Source organism: Ranitomeya variabilis, chromosome 4, assembly GCF_051348905.1.
Source record: "Ranitomeya variabilis isolate aRanVar5 chromosome 4, aRanVar5.hap1, whole genome shotgun sequence".
Taxonomy (NCBI): domain Eukaryota; kingdom Metazoa; phylum Chordata; class Amphibia; order Anura; family Dendrobatidae; genus Ranitomeya; species Ranitomeya variabilis.
The window spans coordinates 200,813,002-200,831,688 of NC_135235.1; the positions used below are offsets into that span (position 1 = coordinate 200,813,002).

General features: G+C 44.1%; 1 protein-coding gene across 1 annotated transcript; it reads right to left on the bottom strand.

Moving 5' to 3' along the window:
• Positions 1-488: 488 nt before the first annotated feature.
• Positions 489-18,086, bottom strand: LOC143770223 (GTPase KRas-like). The gene is made up of 5 exons (XM_077259643.1): positions 17,837-18,086; positions 14,493-14,623; positions 7,916-8,094; positions 3,088-3,247; positions 489-1,150 (listed from the first exon to the last, which is right to left on the bottom strand). Exons 1-5 carry the CDS (start codon positions 17,841-17,843, stop codon positions 1,040-1,042), a joined length of 588 nt encoding a protein of 195 aa, XP_077115758.1. The 5' UTR covers positions 17,844-18,086; the 3' UTR covers positions 489-1,039.
• Between the last annotated feature and the right edge of the window lie 601 nt (positions 18,087-18,687).

The following is an 18,687-nucleotide window of genomic DNA, read 5'->3' on the forward strand; positions in this document are numbered from 1 at the left end:
TCCCGATATATAGCAATACCAAAGTATTGCTATAAATGCCAAAAATCCCATCTTAAAAGTCTACTATGAATTTCAGCCAAAGGCATGACAGATACTGGGGTCTTCGGCAGACCTCCAGCTGTCATTGTACTCATCAGCGCCCCGCTAAGGTGTTGCCGTCAACACGTACTTACAAAGGCACAACCCCCCGGGCCACACGCCGTAAATGCCACTGTTAAAAGCAGCATTTAACAGGTTAACAGTTGCAGGTGGTGATGCACTCCACTCGCGGCTTTTAGAGGCAGATGATGGCTGAATAACACAGCAATCATCTGCCGGGAAAACCGTAGGCTCAGCTGCTGAGTAGGACACCAGACATATGATGTTGGGAAGTGGTTAAACTGTCAGTAGTTTTCCAAAACTGGAGAACCCCTTTAACATGACAAGGTGAAATCCAACGCTATCCTCATAACTAAAGTAAAAAGGCAAAATAAAAACTCACACCTCAGTTTTGAAAGACGTTCTTCCTTTATTTCATTCTAGCACGTTTCCCCATTGTCAGACTATGTTCACGACTAAGGCTTCACTCCTCATAGTAACTTTCTAGGTTTTCCTCCGTTTAGATGAGTTTTACATTACTGCTGAGCAGATTACGGACTGGTTTACTCTCAAAGCCAAGGCAGATCTGACACACTAACTTCTCCCAGGGGGTAAAAACAAAAAAAAAGAAAAATGAGAATCTGGTGGCAGAGGTCCTTGGTGGTGGAGATTCCCGTGGGTGCCGCAATAGTCTTCATGAAAAGTTTAAGGTTTTTTTTAATTTAATTTCTATACAAGAGAGCGGGCTTCGAAAAGTAGTATCTTTGAAGATAGCCGTCCCAACATTTTGTGTGAATGTGCTTCCTATAATAAAAAGACAAAAATGTACGAAGGGAATTTGGAATTTCCTTGCAATCGCTTCCCATCCACTGCAATACTAAAGTCCACGCAATCTGCTGGGTATGAGTTGGCACACAGGCTGTGGCTTTGCTGGCGTTCCTCGGGAAAGATGGCACTTGTCTTAAAGAATCACGCACTTCCTTTTGGAGGATTTCTTCTTTTTCCCGTTGTTGATCTTCTCTTTGTGCTTGCGGATTTCACGGACGAGGGTGTAGAACGCGTCTTCAACTCCCTTGGGTGTTAAAGAAATAAAATCATGAAAAATTGGGAGGAAAGAAGCAGAATGAAGAGTAGGTTAACCATGGATAGGAATTCCCCCCAGACTAGTAAAAACAGGATGGGAAAGTCATGTCTGCTTACAGAATCCTTTCCCTTTCTATAAACACTTGAAGCCACCAAACAATGCAGAGCCATTCGTCACGCCTTGTAGCGTTCTTGCACAGTACAAAAGTGAGCCTAGCATGATGGAAATTGATCAGGGGGGGCAATATAGCTCTGCTTATAGGTTACACCATTAATACAAATTATACAACAAAGTGTGAATGTACAGTTTATATACTGGACAGTTTCCGTTGCCCCACCTGTTGCCTCTACGATCTTCTGATGGGGCCGCTGCTACAGGTACCACGATATGCAAGTCACTAAAAATCCAAGTGATTCCGATATTTTGCAACTTGATTGTCAAGGACCTTTCCAAGTATCATTGTGACCACTTTCACTAGAATTTACGCTGCAATGTAGCAGCCCTTTGGGCAGGAGCGTAATGTTTGCGTTCAAAGAGGGTGCGACTGTGACTGAGCCTGTGTAGGAGACCGCCAAGTGACTTTCACCTGGATGTGCTTCCTTGGACGCACATTCAGCTGAAATATATTGCAACACAGAAACCCACTGCTGGCCAATCAGAAGCCAGTAGCAAACTGCTTTCCCGTGTCATGCGCTGCCCATGCCGGCAAGCCGAAGTCAGCTGCCGGCTATGGAGGAGAAAGGTGCGCGTCAAGGGAGCAAGGTAAGGTAAAAATAAATGGTTTGTTTCTTTTTAAAATGTGCTGGAGAAGAACAGAAGGGGTCCCGGAATAAGAATTCTAATACCAGGAAGGGGCCCAGGAAGTATGCATTAGGTCTAGAAGGGGGCATTATACTAAGCAGGGGCACATTACATGATGGGGAACATTATGCCAGGAAGGGGCCTAGCATGGAGGACATTGTTGTACCAGATTGGGAGGCATTATTACTGGAAGGGCCCAGGATCTGGATATTATTACATAGGGGGTGAACAAGCATGTCTTCATAGGATCTACAACGCTTCAAGGGCCAATACATCTGACCAACATGTAGGAGGGGGCCCACGTCCAAATTTTGCACCAGGGCCCATCAAACAATAGTTACGCCACTGAAAGTAACTGTGAAGCCCCAGCCAAATTCCTGTCTCAGCCATAAGTCAGAGGTGGGAATAACCCTGTAAGCGATGGCAAAAAAACAAACATTGACTCATATGAGCAAGAAATAAAATAAAAATGTGCAGCTATCAGAAGGCAGAAATTATAAAATTGTTTTAGGATCAGATCAGAATGGGGTTTACTGGCCAAATTTCATAGGCTTTCTAAACATTTGGGCCCTGGGCTAAATTAGTAAAAGATTTACTAATGCCCCCAAGGACAAATATCTACGAATGTTCTAAAACCTCCAGAAAACTGATGAGAAAATGTGCTGGGATAAGGTGTTATCAGAGCATTCTCGGATGCCAAAAGTGTCTTCGGCGTGCACGAATAATATGTTCCAGTCGCAGCGGCTGCATGTCTCGTGGCTGTTCGACAGACGCAACACTTGCAAGGACTGCGTAACAAACAGGAAAATCCCTGCATGTATTGCGGATGTCGAACAGCCACAGGGGACTCAAACACATTACGAGCACGCAGACACTCGGTTAGCACCCAGGCATGCACAGATAGCATCTTATCCCAGCATGGTCACTCATCACTAGCAATAATTAAAGTTGCTGATCCACAATCCACAAGCTATGCAGCCAGATCCTCCTAGTCCAGAAAAAAAAAAGATAATATGGCAGCACATTTCAGATAACATGTACATGTGGACAGCAAGCATAAATCCTAGCAGTTCCTCCAAGTACAAACCATTACTTCCACACTACACGTCTGCACGCAGGCTTACCTGTCTTGTTTTGGCAGACGTTTCTATGAAGGGAATCCCATAACTCTTTGCTAGATCCTGTGCCTGCTTTGTGTCCACTGTCCGTGAAGGGAGGTCACATTTGTTACCAACTAAAACCATGGGGACATCATCCGAATCTTTTACCCTGTTAATCTGTTCTCTAGAGAAATAGAAAGGAGACATGCAATTTTTGATAAATATTAAGATATTTAAATAATGTAACAAGGTGCAAAATATAAAATATATACAGTTATATGAAAAAGTTTGGGCACACCTATTAATCTTAAGGTTTTATAAAAATTGTTTTTTTTGCAACAGCTATTTCAGTTTCATATATCTAATAATTGTTGGACACAGTAATGTTTATGCCTTGAAATGAGGTTTATTGTACTAACAGAAAATGTGCAATCTGCATTCAAACAAAATTTGACAGGTGCATAAGTATGGGCACCCTTATCATTTTCTTGTTTTAAATACTCCTACCTACTTTTTACTGACTTACTAAAGCACTTTTTTGGTTTTGTAACCTCATTGAGCTTTGAACTTCATAGCCAGGTGTATGCAATCATGAGAAAAGCTACTTAAAGTGGCCACTTGCAAGTTGTTCTGTTTGAATCTCCTCTGAAGAGTGGCATCATGGGCTCCTGAAAACAACTGTCAAATGATCTGAAAACAAAGATTATTCAACATAGTTGTTCAGGGGAAGGATACAAAAAGCTGTCTCAGAGGTTTAACCTGTCAATTTCCACTGTGAGGAACATAGTAAGGAAATGGAAGAACACAGGTACAGTTCTTGTTAAGGCCAGAAGTGGCAGGCCAAGAAAAACATCAGAAAGGCAGAGAAGAATGGTGAGATCAGTCAAGGACAATCCTCAGACCACCTCCAGAGAGCTGCAGCATCAACTTGCTGGAGATGGTATCACTGTGCATCGGTCAACTATACAACGCACTTTGCACAAGGAGCTGTATGGGAGAGTGATGCGAAAGAAGCAGTTTCTGCAAGAACGCCACAAACAGAGTCGGCTGAGGTATGCAAAAGCACATTTGGAGAAGCCAATTTCTTTTTGGAAGAAGGTCCTGTGGACTGACGAAACCAAGACTGAGTTGTTTGGTCATACAAAAAGGCGTTATGCATGGCGGCCAAAAAACACAGCATTCCAAGAAAAACACTTGCTACCCACAGTAAAATTTGGTGGAGGTTCCATCATGCTTTGGGGCTATGTGGCCAATACCGGCACCGGGAATCTTGTTAAAGTTGAAGGACGCATGGATTCCTCTCAGTATCAGCAGATTCTTGACAATGTTCATGAATCAGTGACAAAGTTGAAGTTACGCAGGGGATTGATCTTTCAGCAAGACAATGATCCAGAACACCGCTCCAAATCTACTCAGGCATTCATGCAGAGGAACAATTACACTGTTCTGGAATGGCCATCCCAGTCCCCAGACCTGAATATCATTGAACATCTGTGGGATCATTTGAAGAGGGCTGTCCATGCTCGGCGACCATCAAACTTAACTGAACTGGAATTGTTTTGTAAAGAGGAATGGTCAAAAATACCTTCATCCAGGATCCAGGAACTCATTAAAAGCTACAGGAAGCGACTAGAGGCTGTTATTTTTGCAAAAGGAGGATCTACTAAATATAATGTCACTTTTCTGGTGAGGTGCCCATACTTATGCACCTGTCAAATTTTGTTTGAATGCAGATTGCACATTTTCTGATAGTACAATAAACCTCATTTCAAGGCAGAAACATTACTGTGTCCAACAGTTATTAGATATATGAAACTGAAATAGCTGTTGCAAAAAAACAATTTTTATAAAACATTAAGCTTAAGATTAATAGGGGTGCCCAAACTTTTTCATATAACTGTAATACACAGTACAGACCAAAAGTTTGGACAGACCTTCTCATTTAAAGATTTTTCTGTATTTTCATGACTATGAAAATTGTACATTCACACTGAAGGCATCAAAACTATGAATTAACACGTGGAATTATATACTTAACAAAAAAGTGTGAAACAACTGAAATTATGTCTTATATTCTAGGTTCTTCAAAGTAGCCACCTTTTGCTTTGATGACTGCTTTGCACACTCTTGGCATTCTCTTGATGAGCTTCAAGAGGTAGTCACCGGGAATGGTCTTCCAACAATCTTGAAGGAGTTCCCAGAGATGCTTAGCAATTGTTGGCCCTTTTGCCTTCACTCTGCGGTCCAGCTCACCCCATACCATCTCGATTGGGTTCAGGTCTGGTGACTGTGGAGGCCAGGTCATCTGGCGTAGCACCCCATCACTCTCCTTCTTGGTCAAATAGCCCTTACACAGCCTGGAGGTGTGTTTGGGGTCATTGTCCTGTTGAAAAATAAATGATGGTCCAACTAAACGCAAACCGGATGGAATAGCATGCCGCTGCAAGATGCTGTGGTAGCCATGCTGGTTCAGTATGCCTTCAATTTTGACTAAATCCCCAACAGTGTCAGCAGCAAAGCACCCCCACACCATCACACCTCCTCCTCCATGCTTCACGGTGGGAACCAGGCATGTAGAGTCCATCCGTTCACCTTTTCTGCGTCGCACAAAGACACTGTGGTTGGAACCAAAGATCTCAAATTTGGACTCATCAGACCAAAGCACAGATTTCCACTGGTCTAATGTCCATTCCTTGTGTTCTTTAGCCCAAACAAGTCTCTTCTGCTTGTTGCCTGTCCTTAGCAGTGGTTTTCTAAGCAGCTATTTTACCATGAAGGCCTGCTGCACAAAGTCTCCTCTTAACAGTTGTTGTAGAGATGTGTCTGCTGCTAGAACTCTGTGTGGCATTGACCTGGTCTCTAATCTGAGCTGCTGTTAACCTGCGATTTCTGAGGCTGGTGACTCGGATAAACATCCTCAGAAGCAGAGGTGACTCTTGGTCTTCCTTTCCTGGGGCGGTCCTCATGTGAGCCAGTTTCTTTGTAGCGTTTGATGGTTTTTGCCACTGCACTTTCAAAGTTTTCCCAATTTTTCGGAGTGACTGACCTTCATTTCTTAAAGTAATGATGGCCACTCGTTTTTCTTTACTTATGGCAAGAAAAAAGCAGCTAATACAAATTGTAACTGTCTATTCAGTAGGACTATCAGCTGTGTATCCACCAGACTTCTGCACAACACAACTGATGGTCCCAACCCCATTTATAAGGCAAGAAATCCCACTTATTAAACCTGACAGGGCACACCTGTGAAGTGAAAACCATTCCCGGTGACTACCTCTTGAAGCTTATCAAGAGAATGCCAAGAGTGTGCAAAGCAGTCATCAAAGCAAAAGGTGGCTACTTTGAAGAACCTAGAATATAAGACATAATTTCAGTTGTTTCACACTTTTTTGTTAAGTATATAATTCCACGTGTTAATTCATAGTTTTGATGCCTTCAGTGTGAATTTACAATTTTCTTAGTCATGAAAATACAGAAAAATCTTTAAATGAGAAGGTGTGTCCAAACTTTTGGTCTGTACTGTACATACACACACACACACTGCTACTCATTAAACATTGAAGTTGCACCACCAAGAAGCCAAAGTCGTCGCAACGGTCCTACTCCCGGGATTATGGAGTGGGGTGGTTTAATGTACAGTAGCCGAACCCCTCTAGTCTTAATTCCAGGTGCACTAACAACTCTGTCACTTTAATTTGATTGTGGAAACAGTGGTGCTGCCATTTCTCCAAAAGTGTCCCAGGTGACGCTTTTCATCACGACCACGCCAGGTCGCATATTGCTTTTGCTACTGTGATTATCATGTGTGGTCTAAACGTGCTCCCATGGCTGCTGCGTCGAGAACTTCTCGGACGTCATTGGTCGGTGATTACACAGGAGCTGCCAGCAGCGGATCTTGATGATTTGCCCAAGAGTATTCAGTGGTAGAACCTTCCTCAGACGACCATTAGTATCCCAAAGGCTCTAAGTGCGCTCATACTCCAGACTGAATAAAATCAAGAGGTTTGGAAAATTTTGCTTCCATTTTGTCATCAGTAACCTGTCTATCCACCCTATGATTTCCATAATTTCACAACTTTTCCTTCTTGGTGATGCTGCAATAAATTTAAAACCGACTCTCTACAATCAATGTCATGTGCAATGGAAACCAGAATGCCGAACAACAGGAAGAAATCTGTGGACTGAAACCGGTGCAGGAATCTGAAACATGAGCAACAATTCTTTTTTGATCCTTTGATCCTCAAATTCAAAGAGCTATACCTTTATCTTGTGGTGAATGTAGCTAAAAGAGGGCTTGTTAAGGGTCAAGGTTTTTTTTAATTCAATTTGTACCATTTTGGGGCAGGAATATTTCATTAATTTTTTGGGGTGAAGACAGAAAAAAAATTCTATTTTTTAAGCCACTTAGACTAAGGTATAAATAACATTTATAGGTTTTCGCTTTAGCAGGCATTTCTTTATTGTGAAAGAAAAAAAAGGCACCAGAGGCATAGATTTATTTTATTGTTTGACCACATAGCTCGTTGCTATACTTTTGAACCAGAACCATTTTGGGGTACGCATACGCTTTCCTTTTTTTTTTTTGGATAATTTTTCGCTATAAATAACAATTTTTGCACTATGTTGGGATTTTAATAGAGGAAAAAAATACAAACTACCGTACATAGCACCGGCTCCGGTAAAGGTGACCAAAGGGGATTAAAGGAAAAGGTGTCCCAAAAATCTGTCTTCTGGTTCTTGTGTAGTCAGTGTCCCGCTTTGGTCCACAGGCTTTGTCTGGCAGCTCAGCCCCATTTAAGAAATACATAATTAACCACGTTAGACACGGGCTTGCATTAATAAGGCCTCTGACCTGTAATGGTGGACATCCTCAAAGGATTTTGTATTGTTAATTGCAAAAACACACAGAAAGCCTTCTCCGGTCCGCATGTACTGATCCCTCATGGCACTATACTCTTCTTGACCTGCAGTGTCGAGAATGTCCAAGAGACATGTTTCACCATCTATGACAACCTGCTTCCTGTACGAGTCCTGTAGTAACGGGAGAGATCAACACAAAGTACACGGTGAAATAGTGAGATACTCAGGCGTGCCCTGTCCACAATTCCTATAGGACATGTGCCATTCTGATCTAAAGGGCACACACTTAGGGCTCATTCACACTTCCAATTTTCTTGTACGAGTGCAATCCAGAGTATTCGCAGATAGTACTCATATCTATGATATTTTATGACCAATTTCTTCCTCGGACTGGGTGGTCCACAGATAACATCAGAGACATGTCGGATCAAAATTGACAGTGGAAGTCTATGGGTGCGTGAAAATACCAGCCTGCACATTGATGACATCCGAGAACGGTCCGATTTTCACGGACTGTCAAAAAGAAGGTGGTAGAGAAACGTTTTTTTTTTTTTTTTTCCAGGTATGAGAAAACCAAACCACACTCCCCCCGACCAGACCAAACCACACTCCCCCGACCAGACCAAACCACACTCCCCCGACCAGACCAAACCACACTCCCCCGACCAGACCAAACCACACTCCCCCGACCAGACCAAACCACACTCCCCCGACCAGACCAAACCACACTCCCCCGACCAGACCAAACCACACTCCCCCGACCAGACCAAACCACACTCCCCCGACCAGACCAAACCACACTCCCCCACCCGACCAAACCACACTCCCCCCCACAATGATCTAACTAAAATAATTGTCTCGTACGTTGACAAATTGGATGTATGAATGAGCCATCAGATGTGTATAATCTGTCTGTGTATAATCTGCCTGTGTGCTGTACTCATGCAAAACAGAGATTATACGGAGAACAAAAAAAAAAATAATAATAAAGAAGTGGCATGTGCTGCTTTGATCCATTTTTCCTCAATGAGTGCATTAAAGAATACTAATGCCATTTGGACACCATCGGTATGGCAGTTTTTTATGGATCAATCACGATTAACGTAGAAGTTTGTATTTGGACTATTAGTTTTAAAATTGCTGATGTATAAAACGTATGCCATGGATGTAAAACAAAACGAAATAAAAAAAATAATAGAAATAAGGATGACAAAAAGGAAAAAAAAAAAAATCATCTGTTGGAAAGGAGTGTCGAGGAAGTGGCGGACACAGCCCTATGCCATGATCCATAGGCAGCAGGGGTCTTTGAAATGCAGCGCAGAGTTAAGTTGTGGCGGTAATGTGGTACATGCACACTGCGCTTTTTTTTTTTTATTTGTTTTTTAGGAGGTCAACACAGAAAACACTTGGAAGAATCTTCCTATTAAATTCAATTAAAAATTAGCTTTTTGTTGTTTTTAAGCCACCTCAGTCTTCCATAGACGTCAAGCATTTAAAACAAGTGATGTGACCATTCTTCAGGAGATTTCCTCCATGAAGACACTCCACACTTTATAATACAAATCAATGGGAAGAAAAATAAATAAATAAATTAAATTAGAAGATGATCTTTTCAGCATTTTCTCAGCGTTTTCTCCTAAAAAAAGAAAAAAAAAATCTATCATTTTATTCATTGTATAAAGGGTTTAAAAAAAAAAAAAAAAAAAAAAAAAAGAGAAAAAGTGCCAAAAAAGCTTAAGAAAATTGCTAAAAACTATCTATATCTATATCCATACTAGATGGTGGCCCGATTCTAACACATCGGGTATTCTAGAATATGAATGTATGTATATAGCAGCCACATAGTATATATCACAGGCCACATAGTATATAGGAGCCATGTAGTATATATCAGACAAATAGTACGTGGCCTGTGCTATATACTATGTGGCTGCTATATACATACATACATACTGTAGAATACCCGATGCGTTAATACAGGCCACGCAATATATAACAGTGGCCACGCAGTATATAACAGCCCACGTACTATATAATACAGCCCACGTACTATATAACACAGCCCACGCAGCATATAGCAGCCACGCAGTATATAACACAGGCAACATAGTATCTAACACTGGCTACGTAGTATATAGCAGCCACACAGTATATAACACAGCCCACGTAGTATACAGCAGTGTGGGCACCATATCCCTGTTTAAAAAAATAATTAAAATAAAAAATAGTTATATACTAACCTGCCGAGATCCAGCGAAGCTCTCGCGATGAGCGCGCGGCTGCTGCCATTTTCCGTTCCCAGGATGCATTGCGAAATTACCCACATGACTTAGCGGTCTTGCGAGACCGCTAAGTCTTCTGGGTAATTTTGCAATGCATCTCTGGGAACGGAAGATGGCGGCAGCCGTGTGCGGCTCGGCGGACTACGGAGGGTAAGAATAGCAGGTTTTTTGTTTTTTTTTTATTATTTTTAACATTACATCTTTTTACAATTGATGCTGCATAGGCAGCATCAATAATAAAAAGTTGGGGACACAGGGTTAATAGCAGCGATACCGGAGTGCGTTACCCGCGGCATAACGCGGTCCGTTACCGCTGGCATTAACCCTGTGTTAGCGGTGACTGGAGATATATATATATATATATATATATATATATATATATATATATAATTGTCTAAGGGTCACTTCCGTGTGTCACTGATATTCATTGGTCGCGGCCTCTGTCTGTCTTGGAATCCAAGTCGCTGATTGGTCTCGCCAGCTGCCTGTCATGGCTGCCGCGACCAATCAGCGACGGCCACAGTCCGATTAGTCCCTCCCTACTCCCCTGCAGTCAGTGCCCGACGCCCGCTCCATACTCCCCGCAGTCACCGCTCACACAGGGTTAATGCCAGCGGTAACGGACCGCGTCATGCCGCGGGTAACGCACTCTGTAACCGCTGCTATTAACCCTGTGTCACCAAGTGTTTACTATTGATGCTGCCTATGCAGCGTCAATAGTAAAAAGATCTAATGTTAAAGGATGGTTTGCAAGAAGGACCTGCCATGACGTCATCACAGGTCCTGCGAGAAGTACCTGCCATGACGTCACGGTCATGTGACCGCGACATCATCACAGGTCCTGCGCTCATACCAACCGTGGGACCGGAAGCTGCCGCGTGCACCGCACACAGGCCAGGACTTCAAAGGGCCTTCGGAAGGTGAGTATATGTTTATTTTTTATTTTAAGTCTGTATACTACATGGCTCTGTGCCGTATACTCCATCGCTGTGCAATATACTACGTGGCCGGGCAATATACGTGGCCATGCACATTCTAGAATACCCGATACATTAGAATCGGGTATATATATATATATATATATATATATATATATATATATATATATATATATATATATATATATATATATACGCAGTACAGACCAAAAGTTTGGACACACCTTCTCATTTAATGATTTTTCTGTATTTTCATGACTATGAAAATTGTACATTCACACTGAAGCATCAAAACTATGAATTAACACATGTGGAATTATATACTTAACAAAAAAGTGTGAAACAACTGAAGTTATGTCTTATATTCTAGGTTCTTCAAAGTAGCCACCTTTTGCTTTGATGACTGCTTTGCACACTCTTAGCATTCTCTTGATGAGCTTCAAGAGGTAGTCACCGGGAATGGTTGAATTGTACATTCAGTGTGAATGTACAATTTTCATAGTCATGAAAATACAGAAAAATCTTTAAAAATGAGAAGGTGTCCAAACTTTTGGTCTGGTCTGGATGTATGTAATACATATGTATATGTATATATATATATATATATATATATATATATATATATATATATATATATATATATATATATATATATATATATATATATATATATATATATATATATACATATATACACACGCATGTACGTATGTGCGTATGTACACACACATATATATATATATATATATAATTTATTATTATTTAAACCGCTAACAGAGATGGCCAAGAAAATATTAAAATGCTTTCGGAAGAAAAAAAAACAAACCTATAAACTAAACAAAAAGTATAAAACATGGTGGCTACAAGACTCACCCCTCCGTTCCTTCCTAACATAAGTGGTGAACGGTGTTTTTCAGCTTATTACTCTCTTCTAAAAATTACTTAAAAGCCCAATGCCCACAATCTGGAAATAGCAGCGCATGTTCGCAGCACCGAAAGCACCGCCGTCTATTGAATGCAGGTAAATCCGAACCCGTCAGCAGGATTCTGCTAAGTAAACTACAGGCATTGTCATGTTGCCTCTGTTACACTGATTAATACCTGATTAATATTAATATATTAATATATGATACCTGGGGTGAATAAATCTGTCTTGTGGTTCTTGTGTAGTCAGTGTTAATGAGATTAATTAGACTACTCTTAAGGTACCTTCACACTGAACAACTTAACAACGATAACGATAGCGATCCGTGACGTTGCAGCGTCCTGGATAGCGATATCGTTGTGTTTGACACACAGCAGCGATCAGGATCCTGCTGTGACATCGTTGGTCGGAGCTAGAAGGCCAGCACCTTATTTCGTCGCTGGCTCACCCGCTGACATCGCTGAGTCGGCGTGTGTAACGCGGATTCAGCGATGTCTTCACTTGTAACCAGGGTAAACATCGGGTTACTAAGCGCAGGGCCGCGCTTAGTAACCCGATATTTACCCTGGTTACCATTGTAAATGTAAAAAAAACCAAACACTACATACTTACATTCCAGTGTCTGTCGCGTCCCCCGGCGGTGACGTCACTGCTCTGCTTTCCGGCGGCGCTTACACAGGATGCAGGAGGAGTGCAGGGAAGCGGACGCCGGGGGACGTGACAGGCACCGGAATGTGAATATGTGTTTTTTTTTTTTTTTACATTTACAATGGTAACCAGGGTAAACATCGGGTTACTAAGCGCGGCCCTGCGCTTAGTAACCCGATGTTTACCCTGGTTACCCGGGGACTTCGACATCGTTGGTCGCTGGAGAGCTGTCTGTGTGACAGCTCTCCAGCGACCACACAACGATGAAACAGCGACGCTGCAGCGATCGGCATCGTTGTCTATATCGCTGCAGCGTCGCTTAATGTGACGGTACCTTAAGGCAGAGAAACCAAGGAAAGATCTGCTCACAGGACGCCCCGAAGCACAAACATGTTCCTCATCATAGACACAGAGCGAGAGAGACTGTTTGTGCTTTTCCTTTAAATAAATGATGTCAAGAATAAAGGTGTAATACAAACGCCCCCCCATGACATATTTTGAATTGCAATCCATTCTAGTCACATGGCAGGACGGGTTGCAGACTGGAGAAACATAGCTTGAGAAATCTGTCTCAACTGACAGAAGAGCAGTATCATAAATCACACACAAACTCACTCAGCCTTCAGAGCAGGGCTGCGAGAAGAAATAAATCTCCTTGCTGACTGAGCACAAAAGAGGTTTTTCTTTTCTCCAGCTTCCTTTTTCTCCTCCATGCTTATTTCTGTACATGCTCTGCTCTGTCAGACTGCTTTATAACAGGGTAGAGAGAATGACTTAGTAGAATGAGTACAGAAATAGGCATGCAGGTGGATGATAAAAAAAAAATCTCCAGAGAAGATTTATTTCTTCTCACGTCACAGCCCTGCTCCAGAGGCTGAGAGGTATGTGTACGATGCTGCTCCTCTGTTAGGCTACGTTCACATTTGCGTCGGGCGCAGGTTCGGCGACGCATAGCGGCGCATGCGTCATGCGCCCCTATATTTAACATGGGGGCGCATGGACATGCGTTGTCTTGCGTTTTGTGACGCATGCGTCATTTTTGGCGCAAGCATCAGGGCGCACAGGACGCTGCATGTTGCATTTTTTTTGCGCCGAAAATCATGCCAAAATTGGACGCATGCGTCACAAAAAGCTGCTTTTTGCATGCGTTGTGTACTGCGTCGCCAACGCTGCGCCGCACAACGCAAATGTGAACGTAGCCTTAGGCGAGACTCATCCAAAGCTGTTTCTTCAGTCCACAACCTGTAAAAGATGGGCTTCAGTTGGAAATATGTCATGAAGGCCATAGAGAACCCTCTCTAAGCCACATTGTTATATAAAATATTTTATCAAGACTGACAGATGTCTGGCTTCTTTAACTTCAAACAATCAGCTGTTATGGCCAGGGACGCCTGCCTGCCCTCCCACTTGTCCTGACGTCTGCTGGGTAACTCCGTTTTGGCTCAGAGGGACCTGAAAGGACATCTTGAAGAGACAACCCTCTTAAGGTCCTATAGTGACTGGCGGGAGGCGATGTCAGGCACTACTCTGCATACACCATAAAATCTAAGCTGTTCCAATGTAACCTCCACTACTGATCGGACAACAGAGAGCAAGCGATGGCACCCAGTGTCAAAAGATAGCTGTTGGTTCCAAAAGATAGTGAGGTCTTCTGACAAAAGCCAGAAGGATCCCAACTATTTACAAGGCTGAGAAATAATAAGGAGGGCATTATGGGGAGGCCGAGGTGTCCTTTTAATAAACCCTGATGTAACAGCCACATTACATGCTGCGTACCTCAATGGTGGGATCGTATTCGTCTACAAAGTGGTTCTGGATGAGTTGGATGGTCAGAGCGCTCTTGCCCACGCCTCCAGCACCGACCACGACAAGCTTATATTCAGTCATTTCACTTGCACAGATCCTGCCTGGAAAAACAAGTAAGGAAAGATGAGCCACGAAAAAAGGAGACCAATCTAAGCCCCAAGATCAGGGGCGAACGCACCATTGGTGCCACCAGTGCAGCCAAACAGGGGTCCAATTGCTAAAGGGGCCAAAGCAGGAGGAACTGTGCATTCTAGGCCTTGTTCACATCACACGTACAGCCTGCTGAAGATCACCGGACTGTAGCGTCCATCAACTATACATTTCCATGGTAAAGGAAAATGGCAGTGTAGGTTTAACCTTTACTTACGGTACTTTTTGTTTTCCATATTTTGCAGTACACGATGTAGATGGAGGTTGTCCAGTGAAAACAAGTCATGACATGTCCGTGGGATAGATAACCTAATCGGTGAGGGTCCAATAAACGGAACACTTGCTGATCAGCAAAACTGGGAATTTTTATCCCCCTTAGAATGAGGTGGCATATTGGATGCCCGGCCGCCACTCCACTCATTCTCTTTGGGTCTGACAAAAAAAAAAAAAACGGCCGCAGGACTCTGCAGCCCTGTAGAGAGTGAACAGATCGGCAGTCGAGCTTCCAACCTACCACATGACAACCCAGCACCTTAACTGATCAGCCGTTACTAGTCCTGCCGCCAAGAGCCCACAGAGGCCCCTGCCAAGAGCTGAAACACCATCAATACGAGAGGTAAGGAGATATATATATATATATATATATATATATATTTCACAAAAGCAGGCAGCACTCCATAGTCTTTGAGACAAAGTGTAGGTGTTTATTGGACCCACATCTCCATATGCAACGTTTCGGCTCTGCTGAGCCTTTCTCAAGCTTCTCAAGCTCAGGCTTGAGAAAGGCTCAGCAGAGCCGAAACGTTGCATATGGAGATGTGGGTCCAATAAACACCTACACTTTGTCTCAAAGACTATGGAGTGCTGCCTGCTTTTGTGAAATATACTGACAGGAAACAACCAAGGACGGGTTGTCTGGGCTTTGCACCCGAAGATAAGTAGTGTATTTCTGCTGTTCCAAATTTTTTCTTCATTATATATATATTATATATAGTTTTTAAATGGGGGGGGGGGGAGAAGTAGAAAAACCCTTTAACAATAATAGTGGCACCCTCTCTGGAGGATTTGATATGACCATGTAACATAACCATTAGTGATGAGTGAATGTGCTGGGATAAGGTGTTATCAGAGCATGCTCGGGTGCTAACAGTGTCTTCGGCGTGCTCGAATACTATTTTCCAGTCCTCGTCGCTGAATGTCTCAAGGTTGTTCGACAGACGCAACACATGCAGGGATTTCCTGTTTGGTAGATAATCCGTGCATGTGTTGCACCTGTCGAACAGCCTCGAGACATGCAGCTGCGGGCACTGGAACATATTATTCGAGCACGCTGAAGACACTCGGTTAGCACCCTAGCATGCTCAGATAATACCTTATACCAACACGCTCGCTCATCACCAATAACCGTGTAATATTCCCACTGAGTTAAAGGGATTGTGACATAGAATAAAAACACTTTTAGTTATCTAAATCACTGCCTCCATCCTGTAGAAAATGAGGTGTATTCTAATATGTTGATTAGGTTTTCAGTGCACCCTGGGTGTGGCCAAGAGACTGAGTGGATAGTTCCACCCACTGGCTTACAAGCTCCGCCTCCCTCATTGGGGCTTCCCTGAAATTTCCCTACAAACAGTGGTCGCTACAAACAGGAAGTAAGGCTATGTGCACACGTTGCGGATTAGGCTTAGGAATTTCTGGTGCGGATTCTGTCTCTCCTGGCAGAAAAAGCACCTGCGGTTTTTTGTGCGGTTCCGCAGCGTTTTTTTATGCGTTTTTGCTGCGGTTTTCTTGCGGATTTGCTGCGTTTTTTACCCCTGCGGTTTTCTATAACTGAATGGGTACAAAAACGCTGCAGATTCACAAAAAAGAAGTGACATGCTACTTCTTTTAAGCCGCAGCGTTTCCGCAGCAGATTTTCCGCAAAGTGTGCACAGCATTTTTTTTTCTCATTGATTTACATTGTACTGTAAATCAATTGCGGATCTGCAGCGTTTCTGCACTGCAAAAAACGCTGCGGATCCGCAGAGAATCCGCAACGTGTGCACATACCCTAAAGCCAGTGGGCAGACAGGTGCACCGAGCTTCCTAATTATCATATCGACTGCAGCCTTCAGTTTAGCCCATGAAGAAGAACCGCTATGGACGCTGCAGCCGATCAGTGGTCGCCGATTGGCTGCAGCCATCATGTGACATGGTTTATGTCAGGGTCTGGGAAGCAATTATACTTTTTTTTTTTTTTTTTTTATTGCTTTATCCAGCTGCCTGGGGCTTGTCCAGTTGTAGACAACCCCTTTAATCATTCATTTTTTCAGAGTCTCTGCTGATGTCACCGATCTTCCTTAGACTGCAATACTAGCAATTGTCTCCCCTGAACCCCTACAAGAACACAACAGGTCGGGGGTCCACGTGCCCCTCGCTCGTTTTACCCCAAACTAAGTACCGATTGTCATAGATGTAGGATACAACTGCTAACAATGCAATTCCCTTAAATCCATGTAATACAAGAGGCGCCTGACATTACTCCATGTATATACGTGCCCCCCCCCCCCCCGCAGTCAGGCGGGTATATACGTGCCCCCCCCCCGCAGTCAGGCGGGTATATACGTGCCCCCCCCCCCGCAGTCAGGCGGGTATATACGTCCCCCCCCCGCAGTCAGGCGGGTATATACGTGCCCCCCCCCCGCAGTCAGGCGGGTATATACGTGCCCCCAGCAGTCAGGCGGGTATATACGTGCCCCCAGCAGTCAGGCGGGTATATACGTGCCCCCAGCAGTCAGGCGGGTATATACGTGCCCCCAGCAGTCAGGCGGGTATATACGTGCCCCCAGCAGTCAGGCGGGTATACACGTGCCCCCAGCAGTCAGGCGGGTATACACGTGCACCCAGCAGTCAGGCGGGTACATACGTGCACCCAGCAGTCAGGCGGGTACATACGTGCACCCAGCAGTCAGGCGGGTACATACGTGCACCCAGCAGTCAGGTGGGTGTAGGGGCATCACCCAGCTAATTCCCAGCAGGCACTTCGGTCCTCCCCTCTCTCTCTCCCACAATGGTACGTCCCAGGAGAAGATGATCCAGGGAACAGCTGATGGTCAGGTGACTGAGTTAGGACTATGGAGACTGGAGTGGGGGAGTCCTCCCAGCGCAGAGAGGGCGGCTCTTACCGGACATCTGCCGTCCCGGGGGCCTCTGTCCGTCCGCTTCCGCTTATGCTCCCCTCAGTCGCCGCACTCCCAGCGCCTATCCTCCCGGGGTCAGAGCGTCTCAGGAACTCCCTCTCCCATCATTGTACCTCTCCTCCCGCAGAGCTGACGCCCAGGGATCCGGAAGTGCCCACAGCCCCGACTGCAGGGAGTGGGACGCGCCCAATCACAGGCTGACGCTAGCTGCCACTTCCTGTTAGTCGCGGCAGCCAATCAGCGGCGGTATATCTATTGAGTGACATCCCTTGGCCCCGCCCCTGTTAGAGAGTCGGCAGCGCACAGTCACCTACCGGGCAGAGCCGCAGAGCAGAGGGGGGAGGATGTAATCTATTGTCTGCTGTTATCAGCCAGTGCAGGAAAATCACGCTGAGAACTGGAACTTTAACCCCTTCTCTTCTGATGCATTTGTCATTTTTGCACTTTCTTTTTGTTTTGTTTTTTTTTTCATCTCTTTTTTCCTGAAGCCATAATTGTTTTTTAGTATTTTTCCGTCAATATTTTTTACGCCATTTTTTATATTATGAGACAAGTTGTAGTTTTGAACCATTCAGGTTACCTTTAAAAAAAACTAGGGCTGCGAATGTTAGGCCTCCTGCGCAGGATGGATCCCGGGCCTTGTCGGGTGCTGTGCCCTCCCATGCGGTCCCAGTGTCTCGCTCAGGCTCCTGGTATACACTTGGTCACTGCTGGATCTCCAGCCAAGTCTATGGTAACCAGTGTATTGCACGCACCGCATTGCCTACTGGAGTCTAAGTCCAGAAATCACCTTACTGGGCATGTCCGTGATATGGTGCCTTCTCATTGGTGCCCAG

Bases quoted from the DNA above. Each gene is read 5' to 3' on its own strand.
- LOC143770223 (XM_077259643.1), bottom strand. The intron at 3,248-7,915 runs GTCAGAGGCCTT...CTATTTCTCTAG, and splicing joins GAGGATGTCCACCATTACAG to AGAACAGATTAACAGGGTAA. The intron at 1,151-3,087 runs GTAAGCCTGCGT...TTAACACCCAAG, and splicing joins CGTCTGCCAAAACAAGACAG to GGAGTTGAAGACGCGTTCTA.